The sequence below is a fragment of the Lissotriton helveticus genome, chromosome 6 (assembly GCF_964261635.1).
Source record: "Lissotriton helveticus chromosome 6, aLisHel1.1, whole genome shotgun sequence".
Lineage (NCBI taxonomy): Eukaryota > Metazoa > Chordata > Amphibia > Caudata > Salamandridae > Lissotriton > Lissotriton helveticus.
In genome coordinates, this window is record NC_136067.1 from 890,053,128 (window position 1) to 890,074,260 (window position 21,133).

At 45.2% G+C, this 21,133-nt stretch overlaps 1 protein-coding gene across 1 annotated transcript in view; it reads left to right on the forward strand.

The window, feature by feature from the left end:
- Positions 1-21,133, forward strand: part of LOC144763167 (amine sulfotransferase-like) — a 293,959-nt gene that overhangs the window by 137,356 nt on the left and 135,470 nt on the right. The window contains exon 3 of the mRNA XM_078648506.1: positions 982-1,190. Within this exon, the coding sequence (XP_078504632.1) occupies positions 982-1,190 (209 nt within the window). The remainder of the gene's footprint in view (positions 1-981; positions 1,191-21,133) is intronic.

Below are 21,133 nucleotides of genomic sequence, written 5' to 3' on the forward strand. Positions count from 1 at the left end.
CCCTCTACTGGCCTTGACCTGAAAATGTCTGTTCTCGACCATTACTCTGTGGGCCAAACTCCAAGAGGGAGTTGTCCAGTCTCCAACCCATCCTTGCCTTTCGTGATTCCTTTGCATGTTCCTCGATAACATCCTGAGAGTCCCCAGTTATATGGGGTGTGATCCTGCACTTCCTCGAGAAATCAGAAGGCTCTCCATTGAATCTTAATTATAAATCAGGTGTTGAACAACAAATTAACGGTGACCTTCCTAAGCATCAGTTTTCTTTGCACTGTATCCTACCAGAACAATCTGCAATTCTACTGAGTTAGTATATCTGTTGCTAGCTGTCACTCCACTAAGGTCAATGAATTACAAATCAGAACAAGCATTGTAATGCATCGGTTTTGCCTGTTTAATGATTAAAGAGCTGTTTTCATCAATCATCTTCCGGGCGAAGGAAAGAGCTCCCTGGCAGATAACAAGGGAGCTAAGAGGGTGTGGCGCAGTGGCCAGAGCTGCTGACTCGAGAGCTGGGGATCCCGGTTTGGGTCTCGGCGGCACCGTGTAACATTCTGTGATACTATGAATATCACTTAAGCTCTCTGGGTGATAAATTGTTCTATGATTATGCTACAAGAGTAAAAGGCAAAACTTTATGAAAATATAACAATAGATTTCTCAAGCACAGCACAAGCGCTGTGCGGGCAAAACCTAATCACTATCCCCTCCCCACTACAAGTCTCCACTCTTCCTTGAGAGACTGTATGCAATTAGTTATTTAACAGAATAAAATACTCCTGTTCTCCTACATGCACCTATTTTCCTCTAAAAAGCCTTACTATATACGTTTCTCATTACAGGCGTGTGTGGATGAGTGGATAGGTTGGGTGGTAGCTGTGTAGATCTTGTAGAGTATAACAATGGATCAAAGTGCCATTCGTAACACTCATAGTATGTATTTATAGAATAGCTGTTAACCCACATGCATTTGTATCCTAGGCACAATTTGGATGCAGCAGATCGTAAGTCTTATTTGTAATGAAAATTATCGGAATGGAATAGAAGATACTACAAATGCTGCTCGATCACCGTGGATTGAATCCAACTTTAGTAATCAAGATCATAGCAAGAGACCCTCTCCACGTCTCTTCACTTCTCACCTGCCATATTACCTTGTTCCGAAGGATCTCAGAAACAGACGAGGAAAGGTAGATCAAGTCATATGTTTTTATTTTTGCATATGAACACAAAGTTATAATTGAGAAATATATTACTGATGTTCTTTCAGTTACATTGTCAACTGGAAAAAGACTCTTGCAATGGCACATTGAAAAACATAAAACATACTTACAGTACTCACATCAGTGTTTTCAGAATCCATACTTTTTTGTGAATTGTGTCATTCTATGTTTTCAGTCATTTCAACCAATAAGAATGAAAGTAATGTATGCATTATGGTGTGATAATGCCATCTTTGGGTTCTGCTGAGAGTTCTAAACGTTTATTGCATAGTGGAAATTAAGGTTCTCTACCAAGATCAGTAACCACCCAGAATTAACTACATCAGGTTGTAGCTGGGCGTGCAACTCTGAATGTGATTTCTGAGTGAGCGGATGAGCCAAACGAACCTAGCAGTCATTCAGAAGATTGCTCACCCTGAATTCTGAGATTCCTAAATTTCCTTAATTCCTTCTTTCCATGCTTCTTTCAGTATTTTGCCCTTCCTTCTCTCCATCCTTCTTTCAGTTTATTGGGCTTCCTTCTCTCCATCCTTCTTTCAGTTGTTTGCCCTTCCTTCTCTCCATCCTTTTTCAGTTTTTTGCCCTTCCTTCTCTCCATCGATCTTTCAGTCTTATGCCCTTCCTTCACTCCATCCTTCTTTATTTTTCTATGTAACTTTTTTTCCATCATACATTCCTTTATGCACTTTTTTCTGTTGGTTCATCTTTCTTTTTGCCAACTATCCTTCCTTTTCTCTATCCTTTTTTCTTTCAGTCCATACTGAAACGTTTTGGAGTTTTTCCTACTGTACATTGTTTCTGTCATCTCTCCTTCCTTTTTGCGACCTGTCCATCTCTCTATCCATTCATTCTATCCTTCCTTTATCCACCACTGTATTTTCTCTGCAACATCAATGTGAAAGGACAGGAATGCGCCGTATTATGAAATACGGTGCATTCCTGTCCTTTCCTCCTGAGGTGGTATGCAATTTGCTGCCTAGAGTCAACACAGGCACTCTTGCACTAGGATGCAAGGGTGTCTGTGTTGCATGCAGAATGGTTTTTGTGCCGAAAGGGGCACCTTCCTGCACAAAAACAATCCTGAGAGGTGTTTTCCTCATTCTGTGTGTGCTGTGGAAGAGGAAAAAATGTGGAGAAATAAAAATATGTCTCCTCGTTACGCCTGGTCTGGGGAGGTGTAAGGATTTCGCGCTGCCCCAGGTTTACGCGAGTAAGTAAATTTGGGGCAGCATCGAAATCCATGGATGTTGCATGGGAAATAACAGCTCAATGCCCATGTTACGCCTTCCTGGTGCAGAGTAAGACAGCGCAGGGACTTTCTCTGCTTTGTCTTACTCCATATCTATGAGGCCATGTAAAGCCACGCAAAGTGGCTTTGTGTGGCCTCATAGATATGCTTGAGAGGCTTGCGCTACCTGAGCATCAAAAAAGCGGCGCTTCGGCAGTGCAGGGTCTCTCACAAATAAGCCCTCGGGACTCTGAGGGAAGCACAAACAAAGTCAAGGACTTGTAATGTTTCATCTAGTCAACCTGTTCAAATCACATCCGCCCCACATATAAAACATTTCTCGTTTTGTATTCATTGGAGACAATGGTTGATTTGGGAAAAATAATCATGTGGATGACTACTAATTGTAGTTGTGTTGAGAGTGTTGAAGTATTAACTATTTATGACTTGCTCCAACAGAAGAGTCCTATACATCGTGATTGTTAGACCTGGCATCATTGGCGTGAGTCACCCTTCCATTTTTACTGATTGCCTCCTCTGTTTTTGATATGTTTTTGCTGGTTACATGCTTTGGGCACTGTGTCACTGCTATTCAGTGCCACAGTGCAAGTGCTCCCTATGTTAAATTGATGTACTTATTAGTGATTCCATGATTGGGTTATTTGATTTACTTGTCAGACCCTAGTACAGTGCACCATGTGAGCCAAGGGCTTGTAAATCAAATGCTGCTGTTGTTTTTGCATTCACTGGTGGGCCTGCAGCACTGCTTGTGCCACCCACAGAAGCAGCTTGTAAAGTGTGTCTCAGGCTTGCCATTGCAAGGCCTGTGTTCAGTCTGGTATTGCCATGTCGACTCGGCAAGTGCACCCACTTGCCAGTCCTTAAACCTTCCCTTTGCTTCATATCAGACACCCCTATGGTAGGCCCGAAGGCAGGGTGCATTGTAAGTATAAGTTAGGACATTCTCTGGTGTCTGTAGCATGTCCTAATAGTGAACTACAGCCATTTTCGTTTTTCACTATTTCAAGGCTACCTGTTCTCCATAGGCTAGAATGGGCAGTTAGATTATTACATCTTATAATCCTAACTGAATCAGGGAACATGGTGGAAATTCGAATTTAATATGCCTGAACTCAAAATGATAAAAAACATCTTTTAGTAAAGTTGGTTTTAACATTCTGTGTTTGAAAATACCACTTTTAGAAAGTAGGTATTTTCTTGCCTAACTGTCCCGGCAGTTTGTGAGTGACAGGGCTGGGGGAATCGGGGAGACAGGCTGGGGCAGCCCAGTGTTGAATATAGAGATCTGCATCTAGATAGGAGAGAGGAGTTGCACCTGGGACCTAAATAGGGCTGGGCCTTCCCTCCACAATGCTGGCTCCACCTCCTGTGGTTTGTCTGATGTCTCCGCCCTGCACTGTGAAAGGAGAGAAGGAATCATGTCAACAAAGTGCTCCAGGGCTGTGCCTTCCCTCCCTTGTGCTAGCTCCACCTCATGTGGGGCGTCTGATGTCTCTGCCCTGCACAGTGAATAGAAGGAAGGAGTCATGTAAACAAAGTGCTCAGGGACTGGTTTGGACTAGGCAGAGGAGCCTCTGCCTTGAGAGAACAAATGATTTTGGGGTATGAATATTGGGACCCAGTACCAAGAACTTTAGATCACTTCTTGAACAAGAAATCTTTTGCCAAGGAGAAGAACCAAAGGAAGCTGCAGGAGTTTGGACTGCCGCCCTGCCAGTGTGCTGTTTGCAGGGTTGGCCTGCAGTGGTTGCTTCATTGCCAAGTAAAGGAGAAGGAACTTTTTAAGGACTTTCATCATCTTACAGAATATCCTCCAAGGGCTTGAACTTGTGCTTGCCTCCTGCTGAAGTTTCAGGGACAAAAGACCTCACTACCAGCTCCCCTGTGAATTTCCTTGCTGGGAATTCTATCTACAGACATTTGCATGTCGCCGGGAGCTGGAAGCGCGATGAATCGAGAGGAAGCGTGCCGCCGCCGCAGCTTAGATCGTCGCATCACCGGAGAAGCGTGCTGCTGCCGCATCTCCCTGGAAGCGTGTCTTCGTCAAAGCTGCCTGCTGTCGCATCACCGGCGAAGCGTGATGTCATCGAGAGAGTCACAATCGCATCACCGGAGGAGCATGTCGCAGGGCCTGTCGCGGCTCCAAAGTACAGAGTCGTCACAAGGCTGCCAGGGCATCATCGCAGCATTGTCGCATCAAGGGCGCCATCTTTTTGCATCGCAACCGGATCATCGCATCACATCATGGCGCCATCTTGCGCATCGCAGTGGGCCCGCAAGCCGAGAATCTACGCATCACCTTCGCACTAGTAAGGATCACGACGCATCCCCTACTCTGCGCAAGCATTGAGGCATGACACATCCTTTCCCCCGGATCACGGAACCGACGCATCGCCCCTCTTGCGAGCCACTTTGTTCACTGTTGAGAACTTTGTCGCATTTATCATCAACTTGAATTAAACAACTTTTAATCATCTTTACGTCAACTTTAAGTATAGTATTGAGGACTTTTGTCGTTTGTGGTCTTGTGTTAAGTCTATATAAAGAATACTTATTTTTATAAACCTGTGTTGTGTTGTGTCCATCTGTAGTGTTTTCACTGTATTGCTGTGAATATTCACAAATGCTTAACACACTGCCTCTGAGATAAGCCTGTCTGCTCGTGCCAAGCTACCAAGGCGGTGAGCAGGGGTTATTTAGGAGTGTAATCCCCATATCATGACTTAGAAGTATGGGTCCCTATTTGGACAAAGGTGAATACCATTGCCAACTAGAGACCCCCAGATCTAACATTTGTGGTCAGCGGTGAGGATTTGGACCTGCATTGTGTTTCATATACAGCAATTGGTGTACACTACTAGTGAGTGCAGACCAAACGCAACCACATACTTTTCTTTTGGTAGACTTTTTTCCTTGGAGTGGTATTTTTCCTGAAAACTCCCAATTCTTACTACCATGAGTAAACCAACATCTGTTGCATCTATGGATCTTGATATTGAGGAAGAGAGGTTGGAAACCTAAACTTTGAAACAGCTCACGTATCTCTGCAGGAAATTTAAAGTTGCTACACCAGGCATTTCTAAAAAGGATGACTACCAAAAGGCCCTGAGGGCCTGGGTAGAAGCAAGAAATGCCCCTTATCATGTGGTGGAGCCAGTATGGGATGCAGATGGGCAACTGGATAGGCCAATGTTTCCAGCCAGGGGAGGGGTACCGTCCCCACCTGGCAGCAGTATTTCTTCCAAAGACCTGTCACCCAGAGAGTTAGAAGACAGGGAGAGAAGTAGGGCACAGAAGCTGGAGATGGCTAAGCTTAAGATGGAGAGACAGAGGGAAACAGAGAATAACAGATTGTCCTTGGAGAGAGAGAATGAGAATGGAACATGAGAGGATGTTGAGGGAGTTAGAGATCAAAGGCAAGTGCTTAGAAATCAATCCCTCTGGTGGCAGCGCACCATCTGTGCCTTCAGAAGGCAGGGTACATATTCCCAAGGATGTCATCAAAAATTTTCACAAAAGTGAAGATACTGGGCAGTGGTTTGCAGCCTATGAGATGGAAATGTTGGCCCATCGGGTCCCCGAGAAGGATTGGGGAGCCGGGTTGTGGGGCCGCTTTTTGACTGAAGGGAGGGATACTTTGTTAGACCTGCCCAGTGAGAATAGGATATCTAATGCTCACATGAAAGAAGCACTGATGACAAGATATGGGTTGACTCCAGAACTCCATAGAGAGAGGTTCAGGAAATGTAAGAAGTTGGAGGGACCCACTTGGGTAGAATATGTGTCTTTCTTTTGCAGAGCTATGGATGGTTGGTTGAGGGATAGCAATGTGGATAATTTGTAAGCGCTCTATGATTTGATTGCCAGGGAGCACTTGCCTGCTAAATGTTTTCCAGAGCTACGCCAGCACCTTATTGATAGCAAGTTGACTAACCCTAGGAAGCTTGCTGAGGAGGCAGACCGCTGGGTCAGTACCAGGGTCTACAAGGTTCTTGTGGGAGACTCAGCGAAAGGTGGGCAGGGTCCCCAGCAGAATATTTTAGGGGACAAAGGTAAACAGAGGGAGTTCCGGAAAGGGTCCCAAAGTAATTCACAAGGGGACCAAAGTAAGGGTTTCCAGCCTCCCCTGAGAAGAAGTCAGGATCCTCGACAGGTAACCCTGTTCTTAGGGGGCCTGTTACCTGCTTTCAGTGTAGGCAGGTGGGACACCATTGGTATGATTCCCACTGTCCCCAAAAGGGTCAGTATGTGCCACCCCGTGCACCACCCCGTCAGATGGCCAAGGTAGCCCTGGGTGGGGAGGAGATGGGTGCCAAAGGTGGGTGGTGTCCCGCAGAAATGTCCCTTGTCTCATTAGAAGACTTTGAGATGGTCCCTAAAACTCAGCTGCCTGATAACACTAAGAAGTACAGGCAGTGGGTGACCATCAATGGCCATAGAGTGGAGGTTCTTAGAGACACCGGAGCCAGTGTGACAGCTGTCAAGTGTCACTTGGTGTCTGAAGAGCAGGTGGTCCCCAATGCATTCTTCCCAGTTGTTGCTGCTGACAACACAGAGAGCCATTGTAATGTGGCGCAAGTTCCCTTTGAGTGGGGGGTCTCTGGTACTCTTCAAGTAGCTGTGAGGCCAGCCATGTCTTTTGATTGTCTGTAAGGCAATGGTTTTGAAACCTCTCCTTGGGCTAAGGTGGAGAAGAAGGCACATTTAGAGATGTTGGGTCTGCTTGAGTGGGCATGTGTAACCACTCGGTCTATGGCAGCCAAGGGTGTTCAAGAGATCCTGGAGCCTGAAAGTATGGCCCAGGGACCTGCCTTGAAGAGAAGAGGTAAACCAGCCCCATTGTTCCTCGGGTCCAGGAGCAGACAGACCTTGAGGGGAATGCCCTAGAACCTAAAGGGGAGCAAGTTTCTGAACTGGAGAACCTACCTGAGCTGACCTATTGGCAGCAAGAAGGGGGGCCCTCCAGCGAGGAATTTTGTGCAGAGCCAGAGAAGTGCCCTTCTCTTGATGGTTTGAGGCAACAGGCCACAAACCAGGCAGCAGGTGATCAGTCTGGATCACATTGGATCTACTGGGAGAACGGCCTCCTGTATAGCGAGCCTAAGGTTGCTGAGTCTGGGTCAGCCCGTGTGCTGGTGGTACCCCAGCGCTTCAGAGCCTTCCTAATGGGGTTGGCTCATGACGTTCCTTTAGCTGGACATCTGGGGCAGAACAAGACCTTTGAAAGGCTTGTCTCCCACTTTTATTGGCCCCAGATGTGGAAGAGTACAGATACTCATTGTAGAACTTGTCAAACTTGCCAGGCAAGTGGGAAAAGCAGAAGGAGGCACAAGGCCCCTCTCCAACCTTTCCCTGTAGTCAGTACCCCCTTTGAACGGGTGGGCATTGACATTGTGGGGCCACTGGACCCCAAGACAGCCATGGGCAACAGGTTTATCCTGGTCTTGGTGGACCATGCTACCCGGTACCCGGAAGCCATCCCGCTCAGGACAGTGATGGCCCCCATGGTGGGACCTGCACTGATGGGGGTTTTCTCCTGTGTGGGGTTCCTCAGAGAGGTGGTGTCTGACCGAGGTACAAACTTAATTTCCAATTATATGAAGTCTCTGTGGAAGGAGTGTTGTGTTACCTACAAGTTCACCACTCCTTATCACCCACAAGGTAATGGGCTGTTTAAGAGATTCAACTGGACCCTTAAAGGCATGATCATGGGTCTTGAAGAACCAATGAGGCTTAAGTGGGACGTCCTTTTGCCATGCCTTCTGTTTGCTTACCGTGAGGTGCCACGAAAGTCCCTAGGGTTCAGTCCATTTGAACAGTTGTATGGTCACCCAGTAAGAGGACCTTTGAGTCTGGTCAAGGAAGGCTGGGAGCAATCTCCCAAGAAACCTCCCCAGGATGTATACAGTTACATGCTGGCCTTCAGGAACCAGACTCCGCGTTTCAGAGATCTCGCTCGGGCGAATCTGGAAGACAGCCAGGAAGAGATGAAGCAGTGGTACGATCAGAATGCCACTCTGATTGAGCTTCAACCTGGACAGAAAGTTTGGCCCCTGTAGAGACTTGTGCGCTCCAGGACAGGTGGACCGGTCCATTTGAGGTGGTTGAGCGCAAGAGTGATGTCACCTATCTGGTGAACTTGCAGTCTCCCATGAACCCTTTGAGGGTCCTGCATGTTAACCGCCTAAAGCCCTACTTAGAAAGGTCCGAAGTGGACATGCTGCTAGCGACAGATAATGGAATGGGGGAGGAGACAGATCCTCTTCCTGACCTCCTGTCTGCAACAGAGCAAGATCGGTCAGTGAATGGTGTCAGCCTCTCTGCCACACTGACCCCTGATCAGCAGCAAAATTGTCGCCAACTGTTGGGGCAATTTTCTGATCTATTTTCCTTGGTTCCTGGTGTCACTGAGTGGTGCGTCCATGATGTGGACCCTGGAGACAGTCCTCCTGTGAAGCACATGGCTTACAGAGTGACTGACACGGTCAGAGCTTACATTAAGGAGGAAGTCTCCAAAATGTTTGCCTTAGGGGTGATTGAGTCCTCTAGCAGTCCTTGGGCCAGCCCAGTGGTTTTGGTCCTAAAGCCTGCCGCGCCTGGTGCCACACCCGAACTCCGGGTCTGTGTGTACTACTGAGGGCACAATTCAGTCACCAGGAGTGACGCGTACCCCATCCCCAGAGCTGATGAGTTCATTGATAGGTTAGGGGCTACACGGTACCTAAGCACATTTGATTTGTGGTCTGGGTACTGGCAGAAAACCTTGACTGATGGGGCTAAAGAGAGGTCATCATTCTCCACACCAGATGGGCACTACCAATTCCGGGTTATGCCCTTTGGGATGAAGAATCCCACTGCCACCTTTCAGAGGTTGGTCAACCTGGTGTTGGCTGGACTCGAAGATTTCAGTGCTGCCTACCTGGATGACATTGCAGTGTTCAGCGCCAGTTGGGAAGAACAGCTGCACCACCTCTGGGAAGTGTTGATGGCACTGCGCAAGGCAGGCTTGACAATCAAGGCGAGTAAGTGCCAAATCGGGCAGGGTGCTCTGGTGTACTTGGGTCACCAGGTAGGGAGCGGCCAGTTGGCGCCCCTGCAACCCAAGATTGATACCATCCTGGCATGGGAACCCCCAAAGACTCAGACACAGGTGAGAGCCTTTTTAGGATTCACGGGGTACTACAGGAGGTTTGTCAAGGGGTATGCCAACATTGTTGCACCCTTGACTGAGCAGACTTCCAGGAAGCAGCCCAAGAAAGTGAACTGGACTGACACCTGTCAGAAGGCTTTTGACGCCCTGAAGACTGCCATGGGCACCGCACCCGTACTTCATGCGCACAACTTCTTAAAAGAATTCATTGTTCAGACAGACGCTTCAGACCATGGTGTGGGGGCTGTTCTATATCATATTAATGAAGAGGGCCTAGACCAAGCTGTAGCCTTCATCAGTAGGAGGTTACTTCCACGGGAACAGAGGTGGAGTGCAATTGAGCGTGAGGCATTTGCTGTGGTATGGGCACTGAAGAAGTTGAGACCACACTTGTTTGGGAATCACTTCCTGGTTCAGACTGACCAACGGCCCCTCAGATGGCTGATGCAGATGAGGGGTGAGAACCCAAAGCTGTTGAGGTGGTCCATTTCCCTACAGGGTATGGACTTTACGGTGCAACACCCCCCTGGTACAGAACACGCCAATGCTGATTGTCTGTCCAGATGTTTCCGCCTTAGTGAAGAGAACTACCAAGGGGAAGGGTAGTTCTCCCCACATTTCAGCTGGAGGGGACATGTGTTAGACCTGGCATCATCGGCGTGAGTCTCCCTTCTATTTTTACTGATTGCCTACTCTGTTTTTGATATGTTTTTGCTAGTTATATGCTTTGGGCACTGTGACACTGCTATTCAGTGCTACAGTGCAAGTGCTCCCTATGTTAAAGTGATGTACTGATTAGTGATTCCATGATTGGGTTATTTGATTTACTTGTCAGACCCTAGTACAGTGCACCATGTGTTCCCAGGGCTTGTAAATCAAATGCTGCGGGTGGGCTTGCAGCACTGGTTGTGCCACCCACAGAAGCAGCTTGTAAAGTGTGTCTCAGGCCTGCAATTGCAAGGCTTGTGTGCAGTCTGTACTGCCATGTCGACTTGGCAAGTGCACCCACTTGCCAGTCCCTGAACCTTCCCTTTGCTTCATATCAGACACCCCCATGGTAGGCCCAAGGGCAAAGGTGCATTGTAAGTATAAGGTAGGACATGCTCTGGTGACTGTAGCATATCCTAATAGTGAACTACAGCCATTTTCATTTTTCACTATTGCAAGGCTACCTGTTCTCCATAGGCTAGAATGGGAAGTTTGATTATTACATCTTATAATCCTAACTGACTCAGGGAACATGGTAGAAATCTGAATTTAATATGCCTGAACTCAGAATGATAAAATACATCTTTTAGTAAAGTTGGTTTTAACATTCTGTGTTTGAAAATACAACTTTTAGAAAGTAGGTATTTTCTTGCCTAACTGTCCAGGCCTGTCTTTGCTTGGTTGTGGATTCCTTGTCTGGAGTTTGTGAGCGACAAGGCTAGGGGATTCCAGAAGACAGGCTGGGGCAGCCCAGTGGTGAATAGAGAGATCTGCATCTAGATGGGAGGGAGGTGTTGCACCTGGGACTTGAATAGGGCTGGGCCTTCCCTCCACAATTTTGGCTCCACCTCCTGTGGTTTGTCTGATGTTTCCGCCCTGCACTGTGAAAGGAGAGAAGAAATCATTTCAACAAAGTGCTCCAGGGGTGTGCATTCCCTCCCCTGTGCTGGCTCCACCTCCTATGGGGCGTCTGATGTCTCTGCCCTGCACTGTGAATAGAAGGAAGGAGTCATGTGAACAAAGTACTCAGGAACTGGTTTGGACTAGGCAGAGACCTCTCCGCCTTCAGAGAACAAAGGATTTTGGGGTATAAATATTGGGACCCAGTCCCAAGAACTTTAGATCACATCTTGAACAAGAAACCTTTTGCCAAGGAGAAGAACCAAAGGAAGCTGCAGGAGTTTGGACTGCCGCTCTGCCAGTGTGCTGTTTGCTGGGTTGGCCTGCAGTGGTTGCTTCATTGCCAAGTAAAGGAGAAGGAACTTTTTAAGGACTTTCATCATCTTACAGAATATCCTCCAAGGGCTTGAACTTATGCTTGCCTCCAGCTGAAGTCTCAGGGACAAAAGACTTCACTACCAGCTCCCCCTGTGAATTTCCTTGCTGGGAATTCTCTCTACAGACATTTGTGTGTCGCCGGGAGCTGGAAGCGCAACGCATCGCCGGGGAAGCGTGCCGCCACTGCATCACCCTGGAAACGTGTCTTTGTCAAAGCTGCCTGCTGTGACATCACCGGAGAAGCGTGATGCCATCGAGAGAGTCGCCATTGCATCACCGGAAGAGCGTGTCGCAGGGCCGCTCGTGGCTCCAAGGTACAGAGTCGAAGCAAAGCTGCCAGGGCGTCCACGCATCGTCATCGCATCGTCGCATCAAGAGCGCCATCTTTTCCCATCGCAACCGGATCATCACTTCGCATCAAGGCACCATCTTGCGCATTGCAACAGGCCAGCAGGCCGAGTAGCTACGCATCACCTCCGCACCGGTAAGGATCATGACGCATCCCCTACTCTGCGCAAGCATTGAGGCATGATGCATCCTTTCCCCCGGATCACGAAACCGACGCATCTCCCGTCTTGCAAGCCTTTTGTTCACTTTGTGTTACTCATACAGGTACTTTGTTGAGAATTTTGTCGCATTTATCATCAACTTGAATTAAGCAACTTTTAATCATCTTTAAGTCAACTTTAAGTATAGTATTGTGGATTTTTGTCATTTGTGGTCTTGCATTAAGTCTATATAAAGAATACTTATTTTTATAAAACCTGTGTTGTGTCCATCTGTAGTGTTTTCACTGTATTGCGTTGTATAATCACAATTGCTCAACACACTGCCTCTGAAATAAGCCTGTCTGCTCGTGCCAAGCTACCAAGAGGGTGAGCAGGGGTTATTTAGGAGTGTAATCCCCTTATCCTGACTTAGAAGTAAGAGTCTCTATTTGGACAAAGGTGAATACCATTGCCTACTAGAGACCCCCAGATCTAACAGTGATATGACGGAGGGCTATTATTGCACATGACTTAAAATGCTTGTATTTTTTCTAAAATGAATTATGATTATTCTGGGAATGTTTTTAAAACATACAATATCGTTTCATTACATGACATCTGGGAACAAAATACTCATGAATTAGATGTATATTCTACTTTTGCTGTACTATAGCCATGGCGGAGCCAAAGGGGGTGTATTAGTATGGGTGGATGAACATTGGATGTAACATTGAGATAGTCTTTGCTTGATTTCCAAATATTCAGGTTTTAATTATAAACTAAGGACCTATTTTAAATTCCTTATGATAATTAATGCTTGAAATGTACTTTGATACTCTCTGACGGCTCAAATTTTAAAAAGCTATTTACCTGCATTGTTCCATAAGCATCTAATGACATTTTTCGTTTTTTTGTTCCATTGTAGAGTTCCATTTTAGAGTGTTTGCTCTGTCACCTACATCTTCTATATTAAAATGTAGTGCAGGGTAAAAAGTCAGTTGGGATTAGACATAATGGTTATTGAGATTGGTTTTGGTGTTGCTCCTTTGGTATACTTAATAAATTCTACATTTTCACCTCAACGTTTCCGGTTGCTTTTTTCTTTCTACAAGGATTGTGGGGTGAAGGACCAAACATGTCTCTTGGGGCTGTACTGTGTTTACAGAAGAAGTGTGAGGAGGCATTATTGATGTAGGAGAGAAAACTCCTCACATCACACCATGAGAATAGTGTTGTACCACAGAAGAGAATGTCGCTGCAGGAGACACCATGAGAGACAACACTGCAACTGAGTAAAGTGTGAAAAAGGAAAGTGATCAATGCTGTTGACAAGTATGAAAGTGCAAGGAAACTAAGTGCGTGTGCCAAAGGAAGTAATCCAAAGAAACCAGTTGATTTTGAAGAATAAAGTCTGAATACAAAAAGCCATTTTACTACGCGCCTTGGGATTTAGGCGACTGAAGGTTTAGCATTGAAGGGGTTGTGAGGAAAAAGAAGGGAAGAGGAAATAGTGGTGTTTTAGTGTCACAAATTCTACACATGTGGTTAGACTGAATAAGAATCCATCTATGAGCTTGTTGTTTCCTTGAGAGGGCTAGCAGTAGCATACAACTTTGGTTGGGTCTGTCTATACTACTAGATCAGGTTATGGTGCATATATGGAGTAAAAAGAGTTAACAAAGCTTATAGGTAATACAGGTCCCTAGCCTGAGTAATACTATTAGCACAGGAAATGCAATGGAGAGCACCATAGAACTAGTAAGTAGATAACTAAAGAGAAAAAAAGTAAAGTGGAAGAGGACGTTTTCGTGGTAGAGCTAGATAAAAAGAAAAAAGGGAGAAAAGTAAAGAAGTATGTAATTTCTTGTGCAACATCACCACTAGGAATGTCTAAATATTATCCTACACTGGGGAAAGAAGACTTGTTCTGAGTATGAGATAAAAGGACATGTTTTTTCAAGGATGTGCAAAGAAAAGAAAAGGAAGGAGCTCACATCAAAAAAACGTTTGCTGTTGAAACTGTGGACAAAATGAGCGTGTGGTGGGTAAGTAGGAGGAGACGAATTTGAATTCTAGGTGGGATTGATAGCTGATTCTGGAACTCCATGGACTATTTTATAGAAAGTTCTCTGCCAAGAAAACACTTGACTGAAAAGAAAGGTTTTTGTACCTTCTGACTGAAGGACCAAAGGGTTTATTTGTGAGGAAATTTGAACGCAAGATTATTTATTAGAGCAGGGTTACTTGAAGGGGAGAATACTGCACATACTAAAATGTGCTTAGTAAAACATGGGGTGCCAGTACATAGCTGTCATGAATGGGAAAATGGAATTTCAAGTTGAACTTTTATCCTGGTGAGGCAGCATGCGTAGCCAGAAGGATTCCAATTCAGAAAACATTTAGAAACTAATGAAGAAACTCCAGTAGTGTTGTGTACCAGAATTGGTAAACTGAAAACCTGTAGTCACAACATATGCTTAAAAAGAGTGTCACTCAAGAGGCATGGAATGCACAGGATTCTGGATTCAGGATTCTGGAGTCAGTAAGGGAGGACTTAAAGAAAGTGGTAAAACAGCTCTGTGAGTAAACAATATTTAAGGAGGCTCACTGCTCAGAATTGGTTTGTTGCACTGTTCTGACACTAGCTAGACCAAAGGTTCAGGAGGTGCATTCATTTAAGAAGCTTGAACTCAAATATTTTGATTGGTGCTTATCCTATACTTAACACTAACGAAATGGTGGCAATGTTGGGAGACGTGGTTCACTATCAACTCAAACTTCATCTACAATTGTATGCATTGGTGAACAATGCAAACGTATTGCTTTTGGGCTGAAAGCTGCATGGTTTATTTTTCAGATAGAAATGGCAGGATGTTTGAAAGTTTGGTGGAGTATGTAAGGTGCCCAGGATGAAATCTAGGTATTTTCACTGGACGATACTACCACTTAGAAATGTTGAAGGACGTACTTTGCAGCTAAACCAGAATAGTGTGATAATAAGGGTAAGTTCTACAAAGAGCAAGTTGATTACTTGGGGGGACTGTATCTCAAAAAAGGGTGCAAGAGCCCAATATTCTATGGTTAGAGACTCTGAGGAAGCATATGTGCTGGTAGACAAAGAGCATTGTATGTCTTTTTGTAGAATGTGAGAGTACTTATGGAATTTTGTGTGTCAATTGACAAATCATATGGATTTATTAAAAAATGCTGAAGTGTGTGTAGTATGTGTTGGGTGATGAACAATAGAATTAATGTAAGAATGTAAAACATAGTATTATAAAGACACCCGCTCAAAGATCGTTCGATTAGAAAAGGAAATTGTAATATTGTAATAATGATTGGTCTAAGTGAATGCGATTTTGAAGCTACTTAAGTCGAAGAGTTTGAAGATAAATTGCACAGTGTAGCCTTCGCTTCTAACAGCATTGACATCGCTTTAGAGGCGGGTTCCAAAATATGGTTGGAGCTGTTAGCAGAGGTGTGGGTGGTGCAACCTTTTAGACATTTCACATGATGTGTGTGTTTTAAAGTATATGCGGACATAAGTGTCGGCTCTTGGCAGGAGGAATTTCAAAGTTCAAATGGCTTAACTTATTTTCAATCTGCCGTAGTACAGTTTATAGGTATGTTATGCATCTGGGTGGTACAATCCTATTAATGATTGCTTATCAAGTTTACCAGCTAGTCAAGCAGAGGGGGGTTGGGGGGAGGACAAAGCAGTGATAACAACCATAAAAGATGAGCCAGCTCAGGCACTAGCAGTGAAGGAATAGAAGTGGAGAGTGGCTGAGGGGCAGCATAAAGTGCTGGAGAAGGTAAAGTGAATGTTTTGCATAGTTGGAAGAAAATGAAGACAGAAGATTCTGCATCCTCCTATACAGGTGTAACATGAAGTGCATTAGCAAGGCCACTTATTTGTTATAAAGTACTGTATGCTTTCACCGAAATGTAAGAATGGGGATTGTGACACTGGCACATCCGGGCCATTTATGTATATGTAGCACAAAAAAAGAAATTACTGTTGTTGTCTTACATGAGGAGGGAGGAAATGCGCTGTTCATGGTTATTCAAACTGTGTTTTGAAGTCTTAGCATGCAGAAATCAAACCAGTAGAAGCCCGGAGAGGGACAGACAATGTGTTACCTTTGATGTGATGGGGCCACTTAAAAGATTACAAACACAGGCCCGCTAGTAAATGGGCCAGGTTTTCCCCATCCCCAGAGTTCATGATACCTGAGGTAATGGTAACCGCAGGGGTGGGTCACAGGGGCAAGCCTGACTTGCATATGGCTGGGTTCACACTGGAATGGCATGGTGAGCAAACACACGATTAATTTAGGCCCAGATCTCTGTACTGGGGTGAATGTATGACATTGTTCTGCGTTCTGTCCATCAATTGTTCTTTTTGCGTGGGTCACATCGAGCCAATTATGAGGTGACCTTTGAGGGTCCAGTAAGAGATGCAGAATTACAAGGGGAATATTGGAATGTTCGGGCCGGTTCCCCTGGTAATACCTTAGGTTGGGCCACTCTTTCATAAATGGTTTTGCGCTGCTTTGAGCAGCAGAAATATTGGACTAAATGTAAACAAAAACCTAATAATTCCGATGAGGCCTCTACCTACTTTATTGAGGGAGCCTATCTTATTTTGCTTTGACATCAGCAAAATTACAGTTAAAGGTCGGTAGCAGTAGCATTTATTCAGTTTCATACTACACCACAGGTTGTGGAGTTCTTGGACAAAGTGTTTAAGCGGGAAGTGCTGTTAGTGATTGTTATGGATCGAGTGTACCGCTAATGGCTTCAGGATCTAAAAGGTTTATTAGGGATTATGGTGCTTAACACTTCATCACTCAGCATGTGTACTCAGCTGCTTGAACTCCAAACTAGTGAGTTCAAGCCAAGCAATAGGGTATGTTGTACTGTAGCCAACTCTTCCACACTACTAGTTTGTCCACACAGCCCACTGCAAATTGTCCTATGACAACCTGTTGACTTTCAGGGTCTTCAATTTCTGATTTTTCATTTTTCCTTAAGGCTTGCTTGGCCTGTGATTTCCCCACTTTGATCCCTTCTTTATATAACCTCTGCTGTCATAAAGCCTGATTCAAGACTGACTCTTTCTCATATTCTGATCTATTCTCCCTATAAAACTGTACTTGTTCTTGCCCTGTGCTCTTCTTACAGTTGGTTGAGTAGGGGTGTAATCTTAGTTTAGGGCTCCCGGTTGCACTGTGTATAGCTAAAGTATCCCTAACCACAGATTTGAAGCAGTCACAAACTACACATCTTTTAGCCAAGATCCCAATATATATTTTGTTTTTTTCTGTGTTCAGGGGTGCTGTGACCCACGCTTCCTGCACTCCCTCTGTGGTTTGAGAAACATATAGACCATTGACATTTAACATGACAAAAGTCAAGCACAGGAAAAACTGAGATTAAACAAACAATACAAAAATAGGTGAATCATGTGAGATTTTATACTATGAGCCTGTAAATTACCACCCACCTTCAACATGAATGGGGTGGTGTCATATCCACAAGACCTTGCTGATAAACTGAAAATGCACAGGCTTTCATGTTGATAAGACAGAAAACACAGGGAATGCAGGGCCACTTTCCTCCCTACCCAAAGGCTACCAGAACTCACACATCTACAATACGACATCAATCCAATTGCCCTTCCCTAAAATTTCAAATCTTAGTATGGTTTAAACAGTCAATAATTCAATGTTCCTTATTTCCTATTTACAACACCAACCATTTTCATCATCTCTCTGCCAAAAAGTGATCTCGTTTAACCTCCATTAAAAAGCTGGAAGGAGATTTGCCAGCTCGTCTTTATTTTTAACATGGAGACTGTTGATGCTGGAATTGCAAGGATTTGTGTTCAGGAAGGAGCCATCTTATTGGTCTTTGCTGTGTTGCTGTCTCAAAGGCCAAATCTGAGAAGACAGAAAAATAATGCACATATTATGTGTCTATAGACCTATTATCCCTTTCAACAGCTAATATGTTTCCTTTACATTGAAACTTTGGAAATATAGAACCTTAGGGCCCCATTAGGATGGCGGGCGGATTTCCCCTGCCAGGCCGGGGGCAATCCCACCCCCCCGGGGGACTCCGGGGGGGTGTGGGGGGTGCAGCAGTTCCATGCACAACATGACAGGCACCGCGCGGTGCCTGCCATGTTGTGCATGGAAGTGCACAACATGCCTTCCTGGCATTGTGGCGGGCGGTGCTGTGTGCACCGCCCGCCACAATGTCAGGAATGCTTGATGCGCCCACCACTGTTGTGGGCGCATCCTAATAGCAGGCACGGGACCCCCGCCCTTATGACGGGCGGTCCCTCTGTACGATGGGATGGCGGGCGGACTTTGTTGCCCTTAGTTTTGAGGATTGTTACCTGCATTGAGCAAGGGAGAGCAAACACATGTAATAGAATGATTTAGAGGAATCAAATATTGTGGTATAATCGTACTGACCCTGTAACCATGTTGATATGTGTGCCCCCCTCAGCTTCTTCTGAAATCCTAACAATTCTTAGGTTAGCTCTCCTCACCATGGTCCTCTCGTTCCCTTTTGTGATTTTTTTTGTGTGGAATATTTCTATATTGATATTATGATCGACAAAGTATTTGACAAGGAATAGTACCGATGTATATTTTAGTACCATTACTGGAAAGACATATGTACATTCGCTCAAAGGGTTTATATATGTGCATTATACATAGGCCGCTTACAATTCTGCAATGTATCTATGTATTCAGGTTGTAGCAAAATCAAAGACTATTGCCTAATTTAGAACACGTTACTAAACATTATAAGAACAATTCCAAACATGAGTAAATAATCATGCGATGATTGCTAGGTGTGTCTTGGTATGTCAAAAAGTAGATTGAAGGAGAGGAGGAGGTTGACTGTACAGAATCCTTGATATGTGTATTTTATCTTTGTGTATAGGGGGGATTTACCTGGCATGAAGGGTGGGGTCTCGAGAAAGCCATGCCGCCGCCTTCCAGTTTGGCCCGGTATTCCAAACATGCTAAGAGCAGAGCACCCACAAATCTAGTCTCCACTACCTCCAGATATCTTTGCCAGTCTTGTGGGTGGGATGAAGTCAGTTGGCCTGTCCCTGCAGTGTGTAGAGCTGTCTTTTGTGCCATGATGCCAGCACGCAGATCAGAGAGCCATAGTCAAGTTGGAGGTGGCGCTGCCGATTTCCAGCACATTGCTATTCTACACTTGGCTAAAATCAGTGCCAGGTCAAGAAATTGTTCAGTGGCTTTGCGCACTGCCATACGGGAGGTTATCCCTAAAATATGGAGGCCATCTATTTGTAGTGTAGTATCAAGGGCCTCAGAATGTACTTCAGTAATCTCATTCTAGTAGAGAGTCAATTGGGCACACTTCAGTATAATGTGGATAAAATTGGCCTCAGTGTCTTGACAGCGTGGGCTGGATCCCGAGGTCCCTTGATGTAGAAGTGCAAGTCTATGTGGAGTAGGATAAGTATGGTGAAAATAATTAAACTGAGTATATTTGAGTCTGGCAGTCATGCAAATGCACTTTGAAACCCCGAAACACCGTGTCCGTTGTTTATCTATTAGTTTTGTGGCTAGCACCTCGTCCCAGTAGGCACGAAGAGCAGCAAGGGACGTTCATCTCTCCTGTGTAAATAGTGGGTTAGTGAGGCATAAAGGAGGAAAAAACGTGGTGGTATACCATATTTATCCACCAGATTTTCAAACGTACTCAGAATTTTATTGGTAAAGAGGTTCATGTTGTGGGACCCGAGTTCATCCATGCGGCTGCCTCTAACCTGGAATGCAGTTTCGCACAGCCCGGCATTGCCCAGAGAGGCAATTTAAGGGAATATGGAGAGTGAGGTCGCTTCTTAAGCAGATAGGTGCTCCAGCACATGCAGGCTATACGCATGAGAATATTATCGGCTCTTCTGGGGATCACCTCATCCGAACCCAGCAACCATTCCAGCACTGCAGCTGGGCACATCCCATCTGACCAGTGACCAAGTTCTGCCATATTCTGTCCAGCCAGCCAATGAGTAGGACACTGTAACTGGGCAGCCCCATAATAATAGTAATAATTCAGGAAACCCAGGGTGCCCTAGAGGGCCATATGTTTTATTCATTTATCAATTGCCACTCACTTTCTGCAATTACCCTCAGTTAATACAATCAGGAGTGTGTGTAAGTCTTTAAAACAATTTTGAGGAACAGAATAGGAAGAGCAGAGACAAAATATAATAAACTGGAGAAAAGGAGCATTTTCAAGATTGCTATGTGACCCGTAGGGGAGGGCAGCAGTGCAGACAAGAATGGAAGGGATGATCTTGCATTAGTAATGGCCTTACCTATGTTACCATCCAGTAAATCCCTTTCAGAATGATAGACCCGGATCCCCAAATATTTAAAGATATCACATGTCCAATGAAGTATAGTATTTGGAAGTTCCCATCATTGTGATGGAGAAAGAAATGTCAGCGGGAATAATTGGGATTTTTTTCCAATTCACCTTTAAACCAGAGGCATCTCTGAATTGTCCCAGTAGCTCCATGAGACTCAGAAGCACCGTGGCATCTTTACGAAGATACACCAGGGCACCGTTCGCATACATAGTCATTAATACCATTGGCTGCCATCCAGTATCTCCCAACTTGCGGCATGTTGTCGAGGTGCGCAAGTCAGTGGCTCCAATGCAAGCGCAAAAATAATTGGGGATAGGGGGCAACCCTGGCGGGTGCCGCGTCCAATGCTGAATAGATCAGAGAATTTGGATCCGGTTTTTACTCGAGCCATAGGTGAGTTATATAGCAGAGAGGGTCACTTGAGGAATTTAGGCCCCATTCTGAGCTTTCCAAAAACCTCCATCAGGTAGACCCGACCCAGGGTGTCAAATCCCTTCTCAGTGTTGAGGGCTGCGACCCAAAGGTGTGTACCCCTCTTGTGAGCCCATGACATCATCTTAAAAAGCCAACACAGATTCAAGAACGTATTCCTGCCAGGCATGATATTGT